Genomic DNA, 24,256 nt, shown 5'->3' on the forward strand with positions numbered 1-24,256 from the left:
AAACCCAACTAATAACCTCTAGAACTAACCACTGAGCTGGATGGTAATCACTTCCTTGCTTTCTTTTATAACTTTATCACCTGTGTATGTATCTGTACATACTATACTTTGGTTTGTTTTAAAATTTCATGTAAAGGGCATCATACAGTATTGATACATTTTTTTCCCTCTACTGATTTAGAAGTTATATATTCTTTTGTAAAAAATTGCTTAACTTTTAATTATGGAATTTTTTAAACATAGAGGTACAAAGATTAGTATAATTAAACCAACTTATGCATCACTCAGTTTCAATCATCATCAATACATGGTCAATTTTGTTTTATTCCAATCTTTACTTACTCTCCTACCTCTGATTATGTTGAGGTAATATTTCTGTTCTTTTTTTAGTTACAATAGGAATTACAGTATGTATTTTCAGCCTCTCAAAATCTGTTAATATCTTAATCTCTTCCTGGATAATATAAAGACTTCTGAACATTAATACTCCATTTAATATTACCATGTACTATCTTGTTTCTAATACTTAATGAGATGTCATTAGTACTATTTTAAATAGTGTTTAGATTTACTTATATATTTACCATATTGCTCTTCTTTCTTGTACCTCATATCTTCTCTTTGGGATTACACTGCTTTTGGCATTGTCCTTTACAGTCTTTTCTGAGGGTCTGTTGGTGGCAGTATCTCTGGGTTTTTTTTTGCCTCGATAGCTATTTAATTTGTTTTCCTAGATAACTTGGAAAACATTTTCAAAATTCAATGACATTGCTATAATAAAGTCCCTTTTATTCCTTCTTTCATTTTTACAAAAAAGACTTCTCAGTCCTTAATATAAAAAAAAAAAAAATGAAGGAATAAAACGGTTTGTAAAACTAATCTCAATAGGTAATATTCACCAATTAATAAATAATTTTTAAATGCTACATCTAATTCTTTTTACATTAAATTTGAAAAAAGTACCAATTTGGATCTATAATTATAGAAAGGTTACCAATTTGGATCTACAATTATTACAATGTTAGAAATGTTTAATATTTAGAGCCTTCTTCTGGTCACAAGACATAAAAAGTCAATTTCTATTTATATACCTATTTGAGGCAGAAAAGTATGATAGTATAGTTAAAATAGCATAAAAATATATTGCACTAGGGTAAAATTATGTAGTATGGGCTCCTAACATTATTAGATTATTTTTCTTAGTGTTATTTAGATAGAATCGACATACAAACTATAAATTCAAGATGTATAGCATGACTTGATGATTAGCTTATTCATCTGTTATTTCTTAAGCAGGCCTCTCCTTGATTGAGAAGACTCATATAAATGTATAAAGATAGTTTTAATATGGGGTATAGTAGCTGGTAACAGCTACTGGACAGCCCCTGCCTCCAGCCCCTACTCTCCCTAGATGCCAACCACTTTAATTCACTTATTTCCCTTGCCAGTCTGTTTTTCCATTCTTTTCTGTGTTAAGTCTGGATGTACCTCAGTCTCTGCTTTCCCTCTCAACCCCTCCACCACTCTAGGCAGGTAGAGTTCACTTTCTCCAGTGATCAGCTTTTGCATTTTAGCCTATGATCAAATACTGTGCTGCCTATAACTCAGTATAAGCAAGGGAATCACTGGCCTTCCTGTTTTTACTTATTATTATTATATATTTTATTATTTTAGTTCATTATCATTATTCAAAATTACCACTGGAATGCTACATGCTCTTTTTATTATTTGTTTCTCAACCCAGAGTTCCTCTTATCATCTCTAGCCTTCAAAGTACTTAAACAGGTTTAATAAATTATAATTCATATACCATAGCATCCACCCATTTAAAATGTACAATTCACTTTAGAACATTTTCATCAGCCAACAAGAAATTCATTATCAATTAATATCCACACCTACACCCAGCCACAGGCAACCACTAATCTACTTTCTCTGTAGATCTGCCCTCTTTGGGACATTTATATGAAAGAATTCATATAATATCTGACCTTTTGTAACTGGCTTCTTTCGTTTGGCATAATGTTTTCAAGGTTTATGCATGTATCAGGACTTCATTCCTTTTTATTTCCTATCAAGGTGGATATGTCTCATTTTGTGTATCCATTCATCAGTTGGTGGACATTTGGGGCTCTTCCCACTTTTTGGCTATTATGAATAATTCTGCTATGAACATTCATGTAATAGTATTTGTGTGAAGGTGTTTTATTTATTTCTCTAGAAAGTGGAAGTCAGAAGTGGAATTCTCTTGGTCATGTGATAACTCCATGCTTAATGGTTTGAAGAATGACCAAACTGTTTTCCAATGTGGCTGTATCACTTTACATTCCCTTCAGCAATGTACAAGTGTTCCAGTTTTCCACATGCTTGCTAACACATTATAATCTGTATTTTTTAATTCTAGCCATCCTAGTAAGTGCGAGATTGCATTTATATAATGTTGTGTTGACAATTTTTACATCTTCTTTGGACAAATGTCTGTTCATATGCCTTGCTAACTTTTTTATTTGGGTTGTTTTTAGTATTATTGAAGTTTAAGAGTTCTTTATATATTCTGAATCAAAATCTCCGGTAAATATATGATTTTTAAACATTGTTTCCCATTCTGTGGGTTAGCTTTCCACTTGCTTGATGTTGTCAATTGCAGCACAAGTTTTAAATTCTGATGAAGTCCAGTTGATTTTTTTTCTTTTGTCACATGTAAGGTCATGAAGATTTACACCTATGTTTCCTCTGAGAGTTCTATAATTTTAAATTTCACATTTAGGTCTATGATCCATTTTCAGTTACTTTTTGTATTACAAAGTAGAGATCCAACTTTATTCTTTGGTATGTAGATATCCAGTTGTCCCAGCACCAGTTGTTAAAAACACTTCATTCTTTCCCCATTCAATGGTTTTTGACACTTTTGTTGAAATTATTTGACCATAAATATAAGAGTTTTATTTCTTGACTTTCATTCTATTCTACTCTGTTGATCTATATATCTGTCCTTATGCCGCTGCCACACTGTCTTAATAATTGTAGCTTTGTAGTAAGTTTTGAAATTTCAGAAATGTGAATCTTCCAACTTTGTTCTTTAATTATTTTGACTATTCTGAGTATCTTGCATTTCCATGTGAATTTTAGGATCGGTTTGTCAATTTCTGCAAAAAAAAAAATGCAGCTAGGATTTTTATAGGGATTATGCTGATTCTGTAGATCAATTTAGGGAGTATTGCCAGCTTTACAATGTTGAGTATTGTGATCCATAAACATAGGATATTTTTCCACTTATTTAGACCTTTATTCTTTCAATAATGTTTATAGTTTGTTCAGAGTGTAAACTTTGCACTTCTTATGTTTATTCCTAAGTATTTTTTTTCTTTTCGATGCTATTATAAATGGACTTGTGCTCCTAAATTCATTTTTGGATGGTTCATTGCAAATATATAGAAATATGATTGATTTTTATATGTTGATCTTATACCCTGGAAACTTGCTGAACTTATTTATTAGTTCTAATGGTTTTTTGGTGGATTTTCTATATACAATATCATCTTCAAAAGGAGATACAGTCATCCTTCAGAGATACTGCAGTTTCAGAGACCACCACCGTAATGGAATTTCACAATAAAGCGAGTTACATGAATTTTTGGTTTTTCACTGCATGTGTCTATTTAAAATGTATAGTAGCATTATGTCTTAAAAAATGGACATACCTTAATTAAAAGGTACTTATTGCTTAGTCACATCGATTGACTCTTCCTTTGACAATTTTTTGTAGTATGCAATGCTGATAGCATTTTATACACAGTAGAATTTCTTTCAAAATTGGAGTCAATCCTCTCAAACCCTGCTGATGCCTTATCAGCTATGTTTATGTAATATTCTAAATCCTTTTCTTGTTATTTCAGTAATCTTCACAATATCTTCACCATGAGTATATATTCCATCTCGAGAAACCACTTTCTTTGCTCACCTGTAAGAAGCAGCGCCTCATTGTTAAAGTTTTATCATGAGATTGCAGCAGTTCAGTCACATCTTCAGGCTCTACTTCTAATTCTAGCCCTCTTGCTATTTCTACCACATCTGCAGTTACTTCCTCCACTGAAGACTCATCCTTCAAAGTCATCCATGAATGAGGGTTGGATTAGCTTCTTCCAAACTCCTGTTAATGTTGATATTTTGACCTCTTTCCACAAATCATGAATGTTCTTAATGGCATCTAGAATGGTGAATTTTTTCCCAGAAGGTATCCAATTTACTTTGCCCAGAGCCATTAGAGGAATCACTATCTATGGCAGCTAAAGCCTTATGAAGTGTATTTCTTAAATATTAAGACAAAGTCAAAATTACTCCTTGATCCATGGCTGCAGAATGGATGTTAGGGTAGCAGGCATGAAAACAACATTAATCTTGTACTTCTCCATCAGAGCTCCTGAGTGACCAAATGCATTGTCCATGGGCAATAATATTTTGAAAGGAATCTTTTTTTCTGAGCTCTAGATCTCAACAGTGGGCTTAAAATATTCAGTAAACCATGTCATAAACAGATGTGCTGTCATCTAGCCTTTATTGTTCCAATCAGAGTAGATTTAGTATAATTCTTAAGGGCCCTAGGATTTTCAGAATGGTAAATGAGTACTGACTTCAACTTAAAGTCACCAGCTGCATTAGCTCCTAACAAGAGAGTGAGCCTGTCCTTTGAAGATTTGAAGCCAGACATTGTCTTCTCTAGTTGTGAAAGTCCTAGATGGCATCTTCTTCCTGTTTCACCTCTTGAAAATCTGTTGTTTAGTATGGCCACCTTCATTAATGATCTTAGCTTGATCTTCTGGATAATTTGCTGCAGCTTCTACATCAGCACCTGGTGCTTCACTGTGTACTTTTATGTGATGGAGACAGCTTCTTTCTTTAAACATGAACAAATCTTTGCTTGCTGCAGACTTTCCTTCTGCAACTTCCTCACTTCTCTCAATCTTTATAGAATTGAAGAGAGTTAGGGCTATACTCTTATTAGAAGCCATTGTAGGGTTACTATTTCAGTATTGTTGTTTCTCAGGGAATAGGAAGGCCCAATGAGCGAGAAAGAGAGAGATGGGGGAATGGCTAGTCAGTGGAGCGGTCAGAACATATACAATATTTATTGTTTGCTGTTTCATATGAGCACAGTTCATGGTTCCCCAAAACAATTACCATAGTAACATCAAAGATAACTGATCCCCATAAAAATATGACAATAATTAAAAAGTTGAAATATTGGGGAATTACTAAAATGTGTTACAGAAACATGAAGAGAGCAAATGCAGTTGGGAAAATAGTGCCGACAGACTTGCTTGACTCAGTTTATAAAAACAATATCTGGGAAGCTCAATAAAGCGAATAACAATAAAACAAGATATGCCTGTAGTTTTGTTTCTTCAGACATCCTTAGGGGGAAGCATCTAGGTTTTAACCATTAAGTATGATGTTGACTGGGTTTTTTATAGATAGGTGCCCTTTATCAAGTTGAAGAAGTTCCTTCTATTTTTAGGTGGTTGAGTGTTTTTATCATGAAAGTGTTTAAATTCATGATACTGAATTCTGCCAATTGCTTTTTCTGTGCCCATTGAGATAATCCTATATTTTTATCTTATAATAAAATCAATCATCTGATGATTTTCAGATGTTAAACTATGTATGCATTCCTAGAATAAAACCCACTTGAGTCATGACGTATAATTCTTTTTATATGTTGGTAGATTTTTTCATATTTTGTTGAAGATTTTCATGTTTATATTCATAAAAGATATTAGTCTATAGTTTTTTTCATGATATTTTTGTCTGGTTTAGATACTGGAATAATACTGACCACATAAAATGAGTTGGGAAGTGTTTCCTCCTTATTTATTAGAGTTATGATGGATTGGTATTAATTCTTATACTATTGGTAGAACCCTGTGCTTATCTTTGTGGAATGTTTCTAAATTTCCTTTATTCTCTTTACTTGTTATTGGTCATTTGAGATGTTCTACCACTTCTTGAGTCTTTTTGGTAGTTTGTGTCTCTCTAGAAAATTTGTCCACTTCATCTGAGTTATTTGTTAGTATATAAATATTTCAGAATATTTTGGGGTGTTGTTTTCCTTTCCCACATCCAATTGCCTTTTCTTTAGGAATTCTTTACAGTTTTGGTCAGCTGACCCTTATCTTACATCACTTTTGTGTCTTTATGTTACTTAAGTTGTCTGAGGGGCATTGTAGGTTGCTGAAGGTTCTCAAGTCTGTACACTACTTTATGTTACTTAAGTGGTCTGAGGGGCATTGTAGGTTGATGAAGGTTCTCAAGTCTGTACACTACTTTGATTTTTTTTTTTTTTTTGGAAATTAACAACCATTCTTTAATTTCTTAGTGTAGTTTTCAATGTTTCAGATGATTTGATGGTAAAAAATAACTTTCTTTTTAAACTGTTCAGATTTTACTCAAAACAAGTAAATGTTTAATTATTTGTATTATTGATTTGCATTTGCTTGATCTAGTTTCAGAAGCCCTACAGGTGGCAACTACTAGCCCTACTGCCAATACTACTGGTACTGCTACTACTTCCTCCACCACTGTGGGTGCAGTTAAGCAAGAACCTCTCTACTCTTCTTCATCTGCAGTAATGGAAAATATAAGCTCTACAGAACCCCCAAAGCCCATCGAACTTGATGGTCTTTCTTCAGACCAATTTGCAAAAGGACAGGATACTGTTGCCATAGAAGGTTTTACAGATGAGGAGAACACAGAAAGTGGAGGAGAAGGCCAATACAGAGAGCGTGATGAATTTGTGGTAAAGATAGAAGACATAGAGACTTTTAAGGTGATGTGAATGTTCACAGGTGTTAAAGGTCATAGTTTAGTGGGGGTGCATTATGATAGCCTTCGTGATGGCTTTAGTAGCATGCATGTAGCCTGAATTACAAAAAGTTCTATTTTCACAATTATTCTGTTATAATTGTTAAATAATGAAATCATTAATAGATATCAGATAGTTCATAAAAGAAAAATAGCTTAAAATAATTTTATATCCAAGTATTATGTATTTCTGACTAGTCAGTATGTTCCATTTAGGTACTAATGAGTAGAGCAGTTTCAAAATGTTAATTTCTTTTGAAGACTCCCAACTCATTATATTATTGGGAGTTTGAAGAAAATGGCCTATTTATCTAATTTAAAAGTTTAAAGAAAATAACAAATATAATATAAAACTAGAATTAGACTTATTTTCATAATTCCAAATTGTTGAACCATGAATAAAAATATTAATAATTTCATACAAGAAAACTACGTTTAAGAAAAGCCTATTCACGGGTTTTGTTTGCTTTTGATTTTTTAACTGGAAAGGAATGGCATTAAAAAGTACAATAAGTATAACATTCAAATTTTAATACTTCCATTCACAATCAACTGCTATTACTATTTTAGCAAATTTGTTTCTGGTCTTTTTGAATATGTACATACTGTTATAAAATTTCATAAATAATATATGACAGTATTATCGGAGGAACATTTTCCAATAGCTATACAAAAGGGTAACAGACTACTTTGCATGTTGGTGTGTGTGCTCTCCCTATTTCTGGAAGAATTTAAGCAGAAACTGAATGGCCAACTTATAAGAACTATTGTAAAAGTTCAGCTAGGTAAAAGATTGAGCTAGATATGTTTTTAAGATTCTAAGATTCTTTAAATCTAGAATATATTGCCAGCTTTTATAAGTGTAATTAATTCTGTTTATTATAGGAGGCTTTAAAAACAGGAAAAGAACCCCCAGCTATTTGGAAAGTACAAAAAGCTTTACTACAGAAGTTTATTCCTGAAATTAGAGATGGGCAAAGAGAATTTGCTGCTACAAATAGTGTAAGTAAAATGCTTGTTTATATTAGCCTTCCTGTTTTTTGACAGTGGTCCTGGGGAAAATATAGAATGATTTAAATTAAATATATTTTATATTGAGCACTTCTAATATAAAATAGCATAAAATATGAATGACAGTACAGGCATACCTCGGAGATACTGCAGGTTCAGTTCCAGACTACAATGAAGTGAGTCATAATCTTTTTGCCGGTGGAGGGTCTTGCCTTCAATTTGTAAAAAGCACAACATCTGTGAAGTTCAGTAAAGTGAGGTGCAGTAAAACTAGGTGTGCCTGTATATGACACTCTAATCATCTGATTTTAAAATAAAAATATATAAATACCAGCTACCTAAAATTAAAACACTTTATACTATTGCTTAACCTTTTTTTTTTTTTTAATAACAAGAAAAGGAATAAGTGCTAGTTTGTGAAGAGTTCAAATGGACTCAGAGGCTCTTATGTTGATTATTCTGTCAGTGAAATACCCTGATTTACCAGAAGACTTACAGAAGTTATTCTTTTGTACCTATGTAGTTGTTTAATAGCATTAAGTAAGCAAGCATCTGATGATTAGCCAACCTAGATTGTTTATACGTATGGGCTTGCAGTTAAGATTGAGCCTAGGATTATTTTTATTGGGGGTGAAATTAGCCTAGTCAAAGCTGCGTATTTAAAAACTTGAAGGATGGCTGTATGATAGCCAGTGAAGCTAAGAAAGTACTAATATTGTGTGTACAGAATGTGTAATTAAGTAATTCAACGTGTTTTTTTCCTTAGTACCTTGGATATTTTGGAGATGCAAAGAGTAAATACAAAAGGATATACGTGAAGTTCATCGAAAACACAAACAAAAAGGAATATGTCAGAGTGTGTTCTAAAAAACCAAGAAGTAAGCCTTCACAAACTATCAGGTATTTATTTTTTTATATATTTGCATAGTGATTATTGGAAGGCTTATTATGGTGATGTCTTGTACAAAGAATTATATCAATTAAAGAGACTGATTTCTTTCATTATTTATAAGTCTAAAAATTCAATGCCTGGTGTAATAATAGATTCCTTTTAAAGTAGTGAGACAGGAATTATAAATCGTGACTATTTGTGATGGAATGGGTGCCCTCTTCTTTCTGTGAGTCCTTTTGATGTTACCCTAGTGTAGTGAGAGAAAAAAAAAAAATAAACGGAGTTAGAGTCAAAAGGATTGAGTCCAGCTTTTTGTGAAGTCCTTTTTTAATCCATAAAATAAAAATATTAATGGTGTGTCAAATTTAAAATGAAATAAATTTTGAGAAAAAAGCTATAAGACTTGTATATTACTAGACAAGTATACTGTAGGGTTATCATCTATTAATGTAACTCTGGATTGTCTGGGGCATGAATCTGGGAGATGACTGATGTAGCCACATTCCCTGTGATCTGTATGGGAAAGGGATGTGACTCTAGTTTTTCTCAATCTAATGTTAAGAAGGTCTAGTTTAATTAATTCCAACTTATTAGAAGCAGCCCACCTTATTTTTATAGTGGAATTTCATCCATTCAAATCTCCAGAATTAGCACATAGCAAATCTTCTTGAGAGGCTCTAGGACAGATGCAGTTGGGTCTCTATCTATATCAAAACCTGTACCACCAGAACCTGTGAGAGCTAGATGTAGCTCTCAAGGGTTTATCATGCATTACCTCCCAAAGCCCTCTGGTCATCTGTTGTACAGCCTCATACTTGGGAAAATTAGTTCATAAAGGAAGGGGAGGAGTAAAGAGAGAAATAAGGATTGAATTAATAGTCCCCTAATAACTGAATATTGAATGTCAGTGATTAAAGAGTGTATTTCAAGAGAATTTGAGGGGAATCATCATTTGAGAGGTATAGGACTTGGACTTTATTTTGGAGGTGCGGTTGAGGTAGTTAAACTCTTCCAAAATCTCTCTCTCTCTCTCTCTCGCTTGCTTTCTCTTTCTCTCTCTCGCTTGCTTTCTCTTTCTTTCCTTCCTTCCTTCCTTCCTTTTCTTTTTTTTTTTGGCTAATTTATTTTCATTTGACAGGAGTTCATTGTGTTAATGAAGTCTGTTTATAACACTGCAGAACTGTTCAGGCTAAGCCAAGTAGTAGCAGTAAAACTTCTGATCTTCCAACACCAAAAACTACAACTACAAAAGCCCCTTCCATGAAACCCAAAGGTAAACAGCTAAAAGTAAAGGCTGAGCCACCACCAAAGAAACGGAAGAAATGGAAAGAAGAATTTTCATCATCCCAATCTGACTCATCTCCTGAGATCCATTCTACTAGTAGTGATGAGGGTGAGTTCTCCATGAAATGAATACCTTGATTACTTTAGATTATCTCCATGAATGGAGAGGAACAGTGATGCTGATGATTCAAGACTTATTTATTTTGAGGGGGATTTATCTACCTAAATTCTGCTTAGTCTTTTATAAAAATAAATTCACTTTCCCTGAGCACAGTTTGCCCACATATACAGCCTTGTAAAATAGAAAAAGCAGTGAACTCAAAGACCTTTATGAGTTCTACCCTTAGAAATTCCAGTTATCTCACTTCTTTAGGTAGGATAAGGATTAGATCAGATGATTTACTAAGAGTCCTCTAGTTCTAAATTTCTGAGTTTGTGTGTATGCTAGAAGGAAAGAGTAAAACATGCCTAGGAAGCTGTAGCTCTGAAACTACATATAGTAACATATGTAATAATGTATACTTCCATATATGTGGAATATTTATCAATTATAGAATACATACTACTATACTGTGTATTATATAATATGTTATATACTATAATGCATACAGCCACTAGCCAACCAGTTGCTCATGTCTAAGCTAGGAAACCTCTCTTTTATAAAAAGCCTTAGTTCTCTTTATAAAATGAAAAGGCTAAAATATATCAGCAGCTATCAATTTTTTTTTTTATTTTAGAACCCTTGTATACTCTTAAAAACTGTTGAAGACACCAAAGAACATTTATGTAGTTATAGATAAATTTATTTTATTAGAAATAAAACTTGAGATAGTTGTAAAACATAAATATATACCAGCACACATTCCATTAGCCATCAGACTTACTGTATAATATATGCAAGAAATTTCAAGCATTTTAGTAGTCTAGTGTAGAGGTGGCAAACTACGGTCAGTGGACCAAATCTGATCTGTAGCCTATTCTTATAAAGTTTTATTAGAACACTGATTCATTTACGTATTTTTTATAGTTGCATCCCGACTACAATGGCAGATTTGAGTAGTTGTTACAGATAGCACATGACTATTAAAGCCTCAAATATTTACCGTCTGGCCTTTTACAGAAAATGTTTGCTGACCATTCTAGAACATAAAGTTGAAGGTAGGCAGGAAAAGATGAAAGGTTGATGGAAGGCTGTGTATGTCATGCTACATAAAGCTAAAAAGCTTGGGATCCTGTAAGCAAAGGAGAGTCCTTGGAAGGATTTAAGTACGGAACAACATGGTGAAATGTGAATTTGAATGATAAGACATCATAGTTCAGATATAAATTACAAGTCTGAACCTAAGTTGTAGCAGCAGGGATGGAGGAGAGAGGACACATTTGAGAAATTCAGGATGTAATCTTGGCAGAACTTGAATGATGCATTGGGTGTTGGGGGTACTGTTGAGGTTGATGCCCAGAATGGTTTCTGATGTTACAAATATCATCTTAAGAGATTATTGGAATAGAATCATAAAAAAATTCTTCAGTTTGGAAGCCAACTTCAAATGTATTGTTTTTGAAAGCTACTTAGGAATGGTTGTTTAGACGTGTGCTCATTAGAATTTATAAAGAAATTCAGTGCTTTGAGTATATATAGAAGACATTATACATAATTTTTGCAGTTAGCATTCCTACCTACCATTTAGAATAGAGAAGTTTGGGTTCTGAGTTTGCTCTCAATTATACAGCTTCCTCAAAGGACAAGAAAAAAGTTTTTTCATTGGTAACTTGAGTTACCACTAGGTGTCACTAATAATTAGGCAAACATTTTTAGTGCTTCTTGAAAAGAAGGCAAATATTGATAATAAATATAGATTTATAGGCTGGTGGTTTCCAAACTGTTTGTTTCAGAACTTCTTTATAATCTTCAAATTTATCAAAGATTCCAAGACACTTGTTTCTGTGAGCTATATCTATTGATATTACCAAATATCAATTAAAACAAATTTAAAAAATACTTAATTAGATATTAACATAAGTTTTTTTAACAACTATTTTCATAAACAGTATTTAGAAGAGTAGCATTTTCATGTATGCTTCTACATTCAATTTATTATACATTATTTTGGTTAAAATATATGAAGAAAACCCAGCCTTGCTTATATATGTAGTTGAGAAAGGGAGGAGTATTTAAATTACCTTTTCAGATAATTATGGATATTTTTATTTGATACTCAAAGATTTTACTTGATAAACTTGACAAATAATAGTTTCTTCAACTTTTCATGCTTGTTACATTAAAATCTATGGGTTTATCTTGTTCTTTGAATATAACTTCTATGAATGATTTTATAACATTCATTGGTTATGTGAAAATATTTGTTCATTGGTATACATATTGTTTCTTTTTCTATATTTTAAAAATTTTAAAATATATAACAAATTTTGCCATTTTAACTATTTTTAAGTGAACTATTTGTAGCATTATGTTCATATTGTACAAGAATCACAACTATTTCCAGAACTTTTTCATCACCCCAAACAGAAAAGTTGTAACTATTAAGCAATAACTCCCCATTCTCCCCTTCCCCCAGCTACTGTCTTCATGAACTTGCCTATTCTAAATATCTTATATAAGTGTATCTGGCTTATTTCATATATAATGATTTCAAGGTTCACATATATTAGAACCTTATTCCTTTTTATTGAATGAATACTATTCCATTTTAAGTTTATCCCTTGTATGTTCATTTTGTTTATCTTGTCTATTGATGGACACTTGGGTTGTTCCACCTTTTGGCTATTATAAATAATGCTACAGTGAACATTGGCATAAAAATATCTGTTTGTGTCTGCTTTCAGTTCTTTGGGGTATATACCTAGGAATGGAATTGCTGAGTCATATAATTATATGTTTATAATTTTTGAGGAACCACCAAACTGTTTTCCACCATGCTCCCTCCATTTTACATTCCTATGAGCAATGCATGGGGATTCCAGTTTCTTTATATCCTCACCAGCCCCCCCTTTTTTTTTAAATATAGCAGGTGTGAAATGGTGTCTTATTGTGGCTTTGATTTGTATTTCTCTAATGATCAGTGATCTTGAGCATCTTTTCATGTACTTAACTGGACATTTGCTTATCTTCTTTAGAGAAATGTCTATTCAGATCCTTTGCCCATTTTTTTAATTGGGTCATTTTTCCTTTCATTCTTGAGTTGTTGTTCCTTATATATTCTAGGTGTTAAACCCTTCATATATGATTTGAAAATATTTTCTTCCACTCTACAGGTTGACATTTCACTTTCTTGATAGTGTCTTTTGAAGAACAAAGGTTTGAAATTCTGATGAAGCCAAATTTAACTATTTTTTTCTTTTATAGCCCATGCTTTCAGTGTCATATATTTTCTTGTAAAAATTTCATGGTTTTGGCTGTTACATTTAGGTCATACATTTTTACAGTGTCAAAAAAAATATTTATTAATACCACCACTGTTCTCATTGATAAAGTCTTTAAGTATTGGGACATTGTCAAACTCATAGTGGTAGATACATGTTTTCCAGAATTCTAATTTTTTTTTTCTTTTTATATATTAAGTTTCAGAATTCTGATTTTCATTTGAAACTTCAAATTTTATCACTGGTAATACATACTGTTACTTGTTTTCCTTAAAGTGACAGATTCACTTCATTAATTTTTAAGAAAATGTCTGCCAAATATGCAAGTCTGAATAGGCATAGTGTGCCTGTCAGTCATTCTTTCAAATAAAAATGGTGTCCCATAAGGGGAAAAGTATCTAGTTTATAACTCAAACAGTTGCATGGATGATCTTCCTAGAGATAACCATCATACTTCATAGCAGAAGTGCTTTATATGTACCTCTCATTTCATCATACTATTAAGACATTTACTCAAGAAGAAATACTTAATACAATTAATTATTTTTACTGCTTTATGACTTACATGACATTATATTTTTTTCCTCCCCTCAAAATCATAACACTGAGATGATAAAGTCATGGCAAAATATATGGCTACTAGTAGAGTTCGGTGTCGCTGCCTTGATTCATGCTATATAAGGCATCGGCAGTTTTACCCAACATTACTTTTACATATGTCAACTGAGTAAAAAAGGTATATAATATCTTACTGTTGTTATTTTCAGGGGTCTCTTATTTTGACATCAGAGACCCCTGAAAGGGTCGTAGGGTTCTTAGACCATACGGTAACAACTGCTGTTAAAAGCTATGATAATAGTTATATATTTGAATGAAAAAAAGTCAAAATTGAAACCCACTTCTAATCTTGCAGTTCTTGCCACTAAATTTGAGTAAAATTATTTCTATGCACAGGCTGTTTACATTAAAAAATTTTTTTATTATGTCTTGACTCTAGACTAGAATTTTACAGTAATTTAAGTGTAGAAGTGAAAAGAAGAGATATCTACTAACTCATACATTGGCCGTCTTACGATTTCTTTACTGCCTCAATATAGAGAAACCATCGTTCTGGAACAGCACAACCTACCAGCAGATGTCTGTAGTGGGGTTGGGGGAGGAGAATCAGGTTCCTGTGAGGCTGATGTTTCCAAATGCTGGGCTGGTGCTGGGCTTCAGAGCCACCTTCAGAGTATAAATAATATTTAAACTTCATTGCCAGTACCACCCACCCACCCAAGATTCTGTTTTAATAAGTCCAGCAATCTGGTTTTTAATGTCGTTTTAGAAGTTCTCCAGTGGATGTGATGTGCAAACCATCTTTGAGAATCTCTTACCTGAGGTGCTTTTAAAGGCAGAGTAGGAGAACCTTAATTTGAGAAATTTTATCTACAACCTTTTATCTGTTTGTAGGCTCTTGTTAAAGAGTAACATGTTTTTAAAGTTGTCAGGAATATTTAATTTTTCGTCTTTTCTCCCTCCCAGAATTTGATCCTCCAGCTCCCTTTGTCACTCGTTTTTTGAACACAAGAGCAATGAAGGAAACCTTTAAGAGTTACATGGAATTGCTTGTTAGCATTGCTTTGGACCCTGACACAATGCAAGCCTTAGAGAAAAGCAATGGTACAGTCACTAAGTAGTACTTTCTTGGTAGTACTTTCTTGATCTTTTTTATTCTTGTCTTTTGGTTACATGTCTAATATATGGTATTTGCAATATATACCTATACATTGTCAGTTAACAAAGTCATGATAATATATGTTGAATCTATAAAATGGTCATATCTTTTCATGAATTGTATGAATATTTGAACAAATTTATATTATACTCTGAAAGTGCTTTTCTTAAAAAAGCTTAAAGTTCAGAGGGATAAAAAAGAAAGCAAAAGTTTTGGGTAGGAATCTTTGTTATACTCTCCCATTTTCTAAAATAACTATGTTGCCTCTTCTCTTGTGTTTTTGATCATTTTTCTTCCCCTTTTTCTTTGCCCTAAACTACAGTGAATTAAGAATATCATACTCTGTATTTAACAAAATTTCATAATGTTAGATAAATTTATATGTTGTAATACTATCATTGTTCAGATGATAGATGAGATCTGGAGAAATCTGGCAGCTTGTCCACTCTTCACATCGCTGCCATCAATCAATTCTGGTGGCAGAGACAAGGTTAAACCTAGGATTTTTGATCCTATCATGCTATACTGTTTCTTTCTCATTTGGCTATTGTAAACCTACTTTTCAAGTTAGCTTTTGTTTAGAAAGTTTCATGTCCAGTATTTTAAAAGCAGTACTTTTACATAAGCCAATGAATTTAATGTCTTAATATATTAATGTTATGAGGAAAAGATCGATTTTTCAGTTTTTGTGTTGATAGTTTATCCTGTTAACAATAAATTTTTATCTTGTTTTAGATGAGCTACTTTTGCCTCATATGAAAAAAATAGATAGCATGCTGAATGATAACCGAAAGAGACTTCTTTTGAATCTTCATTTGGATCAGTCATTCAAGGTATTTCTTTCAGATGATTTATTAGCAAACTCTGGCAGTCATGGTCTTAAATATAATAGGAAGGAAAATTTATGAGTCATTATCCATTTTATAAAGTTTTCTATTCAATAAAAATTTGAGTTTTATTTATTATGAGTGTTTAGCTTGTCATTTTATTAAGCACATTCTTAGTATTAATCATTTATTTTTCTCTGCTTAAATTCATTTTTCAGGCTTTCATATTCATCTTTTATTCCTTCTATATAATAATTGCCAAATGTTTTCAAAGTACTTCCTTTAAACTACCAATATAGTCCAATCTTTACTTTTAAACCTTTTCAAAATTTTCCCATTTCCTCTATAATTAGAATCAGCCTCTTCTTAGCAGTTATCAAAATTCCCCTTACTTGCCTCATTTACCTAATATCTGAGGAAAAATTAATCCTCACATAATGGCAGGAGATATATATCTAATTATATGCGTTAATATATCTTGGCACTATAAATTGCTTTTGATGTTACCTGAAATATAGAACAACAGTAAGCTAGTCTAAAGTCAGAAAATCACAGAAGGTATTTATCACAGAAGGTATTTAGTAGCCAAAAAATCTCCAGCTTTTTCTTAATTAGAGTGTAACATATAACATCTAGAATCACTTGAGTCTGTATATCTTGGGAGAAATTTTTTTATACATTAGTATAGTTTATCAATATAATTTTTTTTAGAGAAGTTTTAGCTTCACAGCAAAATTGGGCAGAAAGTACAGAGTTTCCATGTCTCCTGTCCCCACACGTGTACAGCCTCCCCAGGCAATTATCAATAAAGCTGCTATATACATCCATGTGCAGATTTTTGTGTGGATGTACGTTTTCAACTCCTTTGGGTAATTTGTGTAGCTTTTTCACATCCTTGTTTTATCTGAACTCTGCATAAAAGTGAAAACTGACTAGGTGAAAAATTAAGGCTCTGAGATTGAGTTTGAAGTTAAATGACACCAAACTCTACATTTTTTGCTGACTTGCACTTGCAAAGAAAAAAAAAAGTCAGAAGCTAATAAGAAGCCCATTACTAAGAGTTTGGTCAACTGACTACTAGTCAAGTATTTTCCTCTTAAATGCTATCTTCATATGAAATATTCCTATGAGAAACACCGTATTTTCTAGAGACAGGAGACTGTCTTAGATGTATGTTTTCTTAAAGATTTATTAAATCTTAATAACACAGTTTTGGCTAACCATTTTTAAAATGTCAAACCAGTTCTCTAATAATTTGTATTAAAATAGACACAACTTGGAATTTTATAGACTCAGTTAATCTTTAAAGCTTATGCAGTAGTTTCTTATTTTCACAGAGGAAACATTAAATTTCTAATTTTGAAATTATAGTTACTAATTTTGATAATTTTCATCTATAGCAATTTGTATTACAAATCCAAAATATAAAAGTTAGAATGATTTAATGTAAAATATTATAAACAGTAGATTATAAAATATATTCTATTCTTTAGAAATAATTAGTACCACTTCCTATAATGATCTTGGTAATTTTAGGAATCCTAAAGCCATTTGAACTAAATGATGTTCTAGTTTTCCCTGAAAATCTGTGTACTTCAATTATCTTTAGCTTCTTATACTTATTAGAAAGATCATTTAAATTTTCTCTTTTCATCTTCATCAACCTAGTGCTCATTGTTTCCAAATGCAGAATCAGTTTTTTGTCTTTAAATTTCATTTGTTGTAAAAAGTAATTCTGGGTCCAGAATTTTTCAAGCCTGGGCACGTTTTATATGGAAAGTGCGAAAGTCTGTAATAAAAGCATAAATAATCTAAGAAAATGAAGCTAGAAATTAATGGCAATTTACTTTGGTAGGAAATGGCCCAAATTCTATTGTTTCTATCGAATGAAACTTAGTTCGCTCCTATTCTTAAGTTTAAAAATATTAGGTTATCTGTTTAAAAATGCAGTGTTTTGGGGGTCACAATACCAGATACTTTGGAACTCATACAGGGTTTGGAAAAGAGTGGCCTTAAAGGTTGTAAGTGTTTATAAAACAGTGGAGCTTATCAAATGAAAACTACATTCTGCGTAATAAATGGGGAAAAAATAATGAGAACACTTGAACCCTTTAGTATCAAAACTGTAAATGATACTAGTAACTCAGTTTTTTAAAAAAATATTCAAACTAGTTAATTTTAGCTACAAATATCATTCAGTTATTGTTTGTAGCTTTTCATGTAAGGATGGTTTGCCAAGAAGGTAAGGGCAGATTATGCCAGAGGCTTTTAAAGAATGGACTGGAAGTGGTTCTGCCACACGGCCACCAGATATCAGTGGTAACTAACTACTCTGTTACTGTGGTCAGGAAACTCATCAAGCTGTTGTACACTCTTAAGTCACAAATGCTTTTCCTATAGTCAAAAGAAGCAAGAGAAGTGGGGAAGCCAGAGGAACATAACAGTGCTTCTTATCTTCCTCTGTCTTCATCTTGAGGAGCAGATGAATTCTTTTATAGCAGGGGTAGGCCAAGTTTCAGGGTGTTAACAGTGGTTTAATTGGTAGAGCTTTAAAGAAACATATACAGATGGTCTCCAATTTACAATGGTTCAACTTAACAATTTCTTGACTTTAAGGTGGTGCAAAAATGATATGTATTCATTCAGTAGAAACTGTACTTCAGATTTTGAATTTTGATATTTTCCTGAGCTAGTGATATGTAGTATGACACTCTCTTGTGAGGCTGGACAGCAGTAGCAAGCCACAGTTCCCAGCCAGCTATGCAATCGTGAGGGCGGACAACGATACTCTATAGTGTAATATTAAATGAATTTTCAAATTATGACATTTTCAACTTACCATGGGTTTCTCAGGACACAACCCCATTGTAACTTGAAGAGCATCCTGTATATGGTCCTCTTTCCCCTACCTTGAAACCAGGAAGACATTACTACACAGACTTCTGTGTCATTCAGGGGTCCCCCACAGCATCACGTGCTGCTGCTTAAAGTAAGTCATAAGGTTGGCCCAGATTCAAAGGATGGGGAAATAGATTCCACTTTTTTTCACTGAGGTATAATTGACACACATTATATTAGTTTCAGGTGTACAACAATAATGATTCAGTATATGTAGATATTGCAAAATGATCACCACAATAAGTCTAGTTAGATTCCACATCTTAATGAGAGGAGATACAAAGAATTTGGCCATGTTTAACACCCTGTGTGTGTGTATAGTGTATGTATTTACCACACTCCCCACATATATTTGTGTGTATATGTACATGTATGCATACATTTCTATATTTTTTAAATAAAATTTGAGGCCCTTGAGCCCTCTGAGCCACTCTTCTTTTGCTCAGGCCCGCTTCCACGTCTGGAAGTGTACTGTTGCTTTACTTTCCCTTCTAATAAAGCTATTCTTTTCTGCTATAAAAAATAAATGAATAAATAAGTAAAAATAAAATTTGAATAACTGGAAGTAGTTTAGATTAGTTTTCTTCTGATGTCAGTCTATTATTTTTGCTTTATTTTAAAGAACGCTTTGGAAAGTTTTCCTGAACTAACAATAATTACTCGAGACTCTAAAGCAAAAAGTGGGGGATCTGCTATTTCTAAAATCAAAATGAACGGCAAAGCTTATAATAAGAAAACTCTAAGGACTTCTAAAACAACCACTAAATCTGCACAAGTAAGTATATATTGATTGATGTAATTATATCTCTTCCAGTTACTATAATTCCAACTTAAAACACTGAAAAAAAGCAAATATTTTACTATATTGTTGGTAAATGTGAAGTTTTTTCAAGTAGGAATGAGCAGCACTGGCCTAAGAAGCAGGGATTCAGTCTTAATTCTTTGTTTTTCTCCACTATCTAGCATAGTATCTGGCATATTGTGAGTGCTCACAAAATTTTTGAATAGGCTAATAAACAAGGAATCATCCCATGCTTGTAGTTATATTTTTACAGTTTTTTTGTCATTGGATACAAATGCATTCAGATAAACAAGTACATACATACAACACATATTCTGTAAGATTCCATATTGATTATATATCTGCAAAATTCTTAAAACTGGAATTCATTCATTTTTTACAATGTTCTAAATTACCGCATTTTTGGAAAACAGTTTAGCAACATATCAATTGTTCATTGATACAGAAAAATATATTCTGTAGAAGTACATTCATAAATGCATAAAAACATGCCTTTCCTAATTGCAGAATTATTTGTAAGAACAATCTAGTTATGTATCACCAGTGTGAGGCTGGATAAATAGAGAGCCACCCAGTTAATACAATACTATTCACTTTTTAAAAAGAGATAGATTCATTCTTTCTTTCAATAAAAAAGTTTTTTACTGAACAAGCCCAATCCCGTCTGATCTCGGAAGCTAAGCAGGTCGAGCCTGATTAGTACTTGGATAGAAGACCACCTAGGAAGACCAGGTGCTGTAGGTGTAAAAAAAAAAAGTTTTTTAATGCCTATAGTATGCCAAATACGGTTCTAAGTACTAGGAATACAATAGTGAGAAATGGTCAAAAATCTCTACCTTCATATAATTTATATTAAGGGGTGATATATGTAATAAATAGATATCCAAGGTTTAGTTAGGTAAAAAACAAGTTATAAAAAATATAATTGCAGAACAATCTGTATGGTATGATTCACTTCCACTACAAAATTAGTGTTGATATGTGTTATAAGGGAAGAATATGTAACATTCTGTTAACCTTGTTATTTATCTCTGAAGCAAGAGATTATAGGGTTCTTTTACTTCATGAGTCATGTTTACTATTTAAATTTTTCTATATTGTTTAAGTCTTTTGAAATAGTATATATTTATATTCAAGAAAAACAATGAAGATTTTAAAATTACAATTTAAATTCTTATTTTGAACAAGCCTCTTGTTAATAATACTTTATTAATACCAGCTAATATCTAGTCATTCAAGTCACTTAAGATTTCCATTGAGACTTGGTTTAGTACTTTTGTAAAACTATTCTTAGTTCAGATGCTCCATGAAATACATATGTCTATAAACTCTTTTCTTTTTATAGGAGTTTGCTGTTGATCCAGAGAAAATACAGTTGTATTCTTTGTATCATTCACTCCATCATTATAAATATCATGTTTATCTGATATGTAAAGATGAGGTAATTCTTTTTTCACTTATTTAAAAAAGAAAATGTATGTTTTTCCAAACTTTAAGGAAATTTAATGTTTTAAAGAGAATTATTTAAAAATGTCTATATTTTCTTGTAAATAATTAGAAAATTTATTAATCTGAGCCTCTCTTTGTGTTGTGCTCAAACCTTTGAGGCTCACGACTTTTCAGAGCTGTAAGTGGTAATGTTTTTAAGCTGTTAATGCTTGCTTTACAGTGACATAATATGGTACTTACTATACTTTCTCTCATAATGTATACTGACCCTGTTTTAATTCATTTTAGTCTCTGCTTTGATATCTTGCTGCCTTTCTTATCACTAAAATGGCCCTATCCCATGTAACTGCAGAAAAATGGGGTTTTGGTGTGAAGAAATAATAGTTAAAATTTAATTATAGCTTTTAAGTATCATTTAAGTTGCTCAGAAATTATGTATGACAATAATACCACTTTGTAGATGGCATATAAGGATTAATTTCCTCAATTTAAATGGTTGGAGACAGTACTACCTTTTTTTAACTAGCATTATTAGTTTTTTAATTAAAAAGGGTTAAGATGATATATCTACCTGATATATTTGATAATGGCCTGGTATGAAACAATATTCATAAAGCTAACCTATATTTAGTAAAGATGGTCATGCAAAATATATTGACTTGGTTTTACAATGCTCTGAAATGAAGAAGTGAACTCAAATTTTGTCATTCTGCTTTTAACACAGTTGAAAGGAAGTGAGAATACTGAACCACTTTTCTTAGCCTTCTTCCCTGCCCCCATGGAGCCAAAAATGATAGGATTAGACTTCATCCAAATTTATATCAAATAATCATTTTCCATGGATGTATTTTTAAAGAGATCAGTACTTGGTGAATTAGTAAATCCTCTTTTCATTCAGAATATAGAAATAGTAAGCCTTTCTGACGAGCTTATAAAGTGATAAATAAGTATAAGCTAATGTAGCGTTTCTCTTTATTTTAGATTTCTTCTGTGCAGAAAAAAAATGAAGATTTAGGACAAGAAGAAATTGTTCAACTTTGTATGAAAAATGTGAAATGGGTAGAAGACCTATTTGAAAAATTTGGAGAACTTCTAAATCATGTACAGCAGAAATGTTCCTAACATTTTCACAAAAATTCCATCTACTTTATAGCACTAATGAAATGGTGGAGGGCAGGAGGGTGATCACAGAGGCTGTAGGGCCTCAGATAATCAAGTGTCAAGCAGTGGTCTCCTGCAGGCAACCCTGCTGTGATTATGGAGGCTGCCTCATGACCTCTGCTAAAGGACAGTGGTGCTGCCAAGGGAGTCAGTCCTTCGGAAATGGACCTAAATCCCACCACATTTTTATCCTAATGAATGATTTTTCTATTTTATAAACCATTGGGTAACTGAGTTTTATTTTCACAGATGTTTTTTGACAAATGATGAAGCATGCACTAAATATAATTTTTCTTTATTGCTAGAGAGATAACACTTAAGTAGCTTGATTATTTTTTCCTGACTCTGACTAAACACCAGAATGAAAGAAAGGTGGCAGAAATCATGTTTGTGTTCATGTCTGGCCACAACACAAAGTATTGTACATTATGTAAACATGTCTGGTGTGCTATGACATTCTGTATGAGAATATCATCAATTTAAAATATGAAATTCAGAAACTGCATTCTGCTTTACGAACTCCTTTTACTCTTAACATGTTCAGGAAACTGGATGTGGAATTGGTGCAATTCTATGACTGCTTTTTGTGTCAAATTATATTGTGATAAAAAAACAATGACATACTATTTTCCCTATCTCAAAGAAAAGTATTTTCCTTTATACTGTTTTTCCTTTGGAAAAATTTTCAATTGTACATTTTATTTCACTAATAGTTGTATTTTTCACAAGGAAAATGTTGTGGTTATAATTATGTTTGATGTATCTGTACTACACTTTTCATTATTTTCAGTAAATCTTAGTTATATATCGAATTTCTATTGTGAATTCTATCTCGAGGTTACCATTTTTGTTTATACAGATTTGCTTCAGTGTTATCCAGAATATGCATTGAGTACTAGAATTAGTTTAGCTTTATAAATGGGGTTGTGTGAGACACTGCAGTAATTCTGATTCATGAAAATAAATTTTTTACTAAACTAGCACTTGATTAACTGATTTGTTGAAACAAAAATCGAACCACATATACATTTTAAAGAATAAAATTTACAATTGGACTGCATGCAGTGTTAAACACAGCTTACCGGACTCTTAGAACTGGAAGTTGTAGAGCCCTCTCTTGGTGCCTTTCCAACCTGTACACCTGCTATCGTAGCTCCCTTTGTTTGCTTAGCTAGTGTGTCAAGTAGTTTAGCTGAGACAGTGAATGAATGTATTAGGTTCAACATGTGTTTTATTTGTGTTTGCCAACAGGATGCCTTATTTGTTTGAGAAAAAGATTTACTAGTGTCCTTCTAAATAATCTCCTTTTTTAGGATTCTAAAGAAGTTGTTAATCATCATACTTTTGTTTATTTTACCACCATTTAGTGCCTTAAGTCCTATCAAGAAAGCAGTATTACTGCTCAATGCCCAAATAAGACAAGCTTATGTGGCTATTGCTATTGTCTTGATTTCGAGTTAACGGGCCAACTTCTTATCATTAAAAACCTCAGTAAACTGGCAAGAATTGAAGGTAACATTTGATTTGATTTGAGAATAAAAAATTGTAGCATTGAGTGAAAAATGAGTATTTGAGTTAAGCTTACATATTTATTTCTGATTGTTATCTTTTTAAAAGCAATAATCCTTAATTCAACAATCTTTGACCTGCCATTAGACAAGATAATCAGTAATCGAAGTTCCTCTCAAAGGTTAAATGTTCCATTTCTGAAAGTTTAAAAAAATACTGTTTAGGCAGCTTATTTTGAAAACAAGAGTAACCTATTAGATTCATTTGCCTAACTCAAATAAGAATATCAGCAGTGAGAACATCAAAAAAATTAATTTTGCTAAGTGTAGAAGAGTAGGAAGCAGCCATATCTCTTTCTGATATTGACTCTGGACAGAATTGGTTTCTTTCATTTCCAAAGTGCAAAGTAGATAACTACATCTTCTAATGTAGTGTTATAAGTATACGTTTTTACATTATTTCCCCAG

At 32.3% G+C, this 24,256-nt stretch overlaps 1 protein-coding gene across 4 annotated transcripts in view; it reads left to right on the forward strand.

Moving 5' to 3' along the window:
* The window catches only part of QSER1 (glutamine and serine rich 1), a 62,097-nt gene extending 38,254 nt beyond the window's left edge, over positions 1-23,843 (forward strand). For 3 of the 4 annotated variants that reach the window (XM_006908010.3, XM_015586385.2, XM_006908009.3), the window contains 9 exons: positions 6,501-6,823; positions 7,744-7,860; positions 8,636-8,769; positions 9,940-10,154; positions 14,951-15,088; positions 15,879-15,976; positions 19,491-19,643; positions 21,016-21,111; positions 22,101-23,843. In XM_006908010.3, coding sequence (XP_006908072.1) covers positions 6,501-6,823; positions 7,744-7,860; positions 8,636-8,769; positions 9,940-10,154; positions 14,951-15,088; positions 15,879-15,976; positions 19,491-19,643; positions 21,016-21,111; positions 22,101-22,241 — 1,415 coding nt within the window. In that variant the 3' untranslated portion in view covers positions 22,242-23,843. The remainder of the gene's footprint in view (positions 1-6,500; positions 6,824-7,743; positions 7,861-8,635; positions 8,770-9,939; positions 10,155-14,950; positions 15,089-15,878; positions 15,977-19,490; positions 19,644-21,015; positions 21,112-22,100) is intronic. The other variant, XM_015586386.2, reaches the window with a different exon arrangement.
* Positions 23,844-24,256: the final 413 nt, after the last annotated feature.

This window comes from Pteropus alecto, unplaced genomic scaffold (assembly GCF_000325575.1).
Source record: "Pteropus alecto unplaced genomic scaffold, ASM32557v1 scaffold71, whole genome shotgun sequence".
Classification (NCBI taxonomy): Eukaryota; Metazoa; Chordata; class Mammalia; order Chiroptera; family Pteropodidae; genus Pteropus; species Pteropus alecto.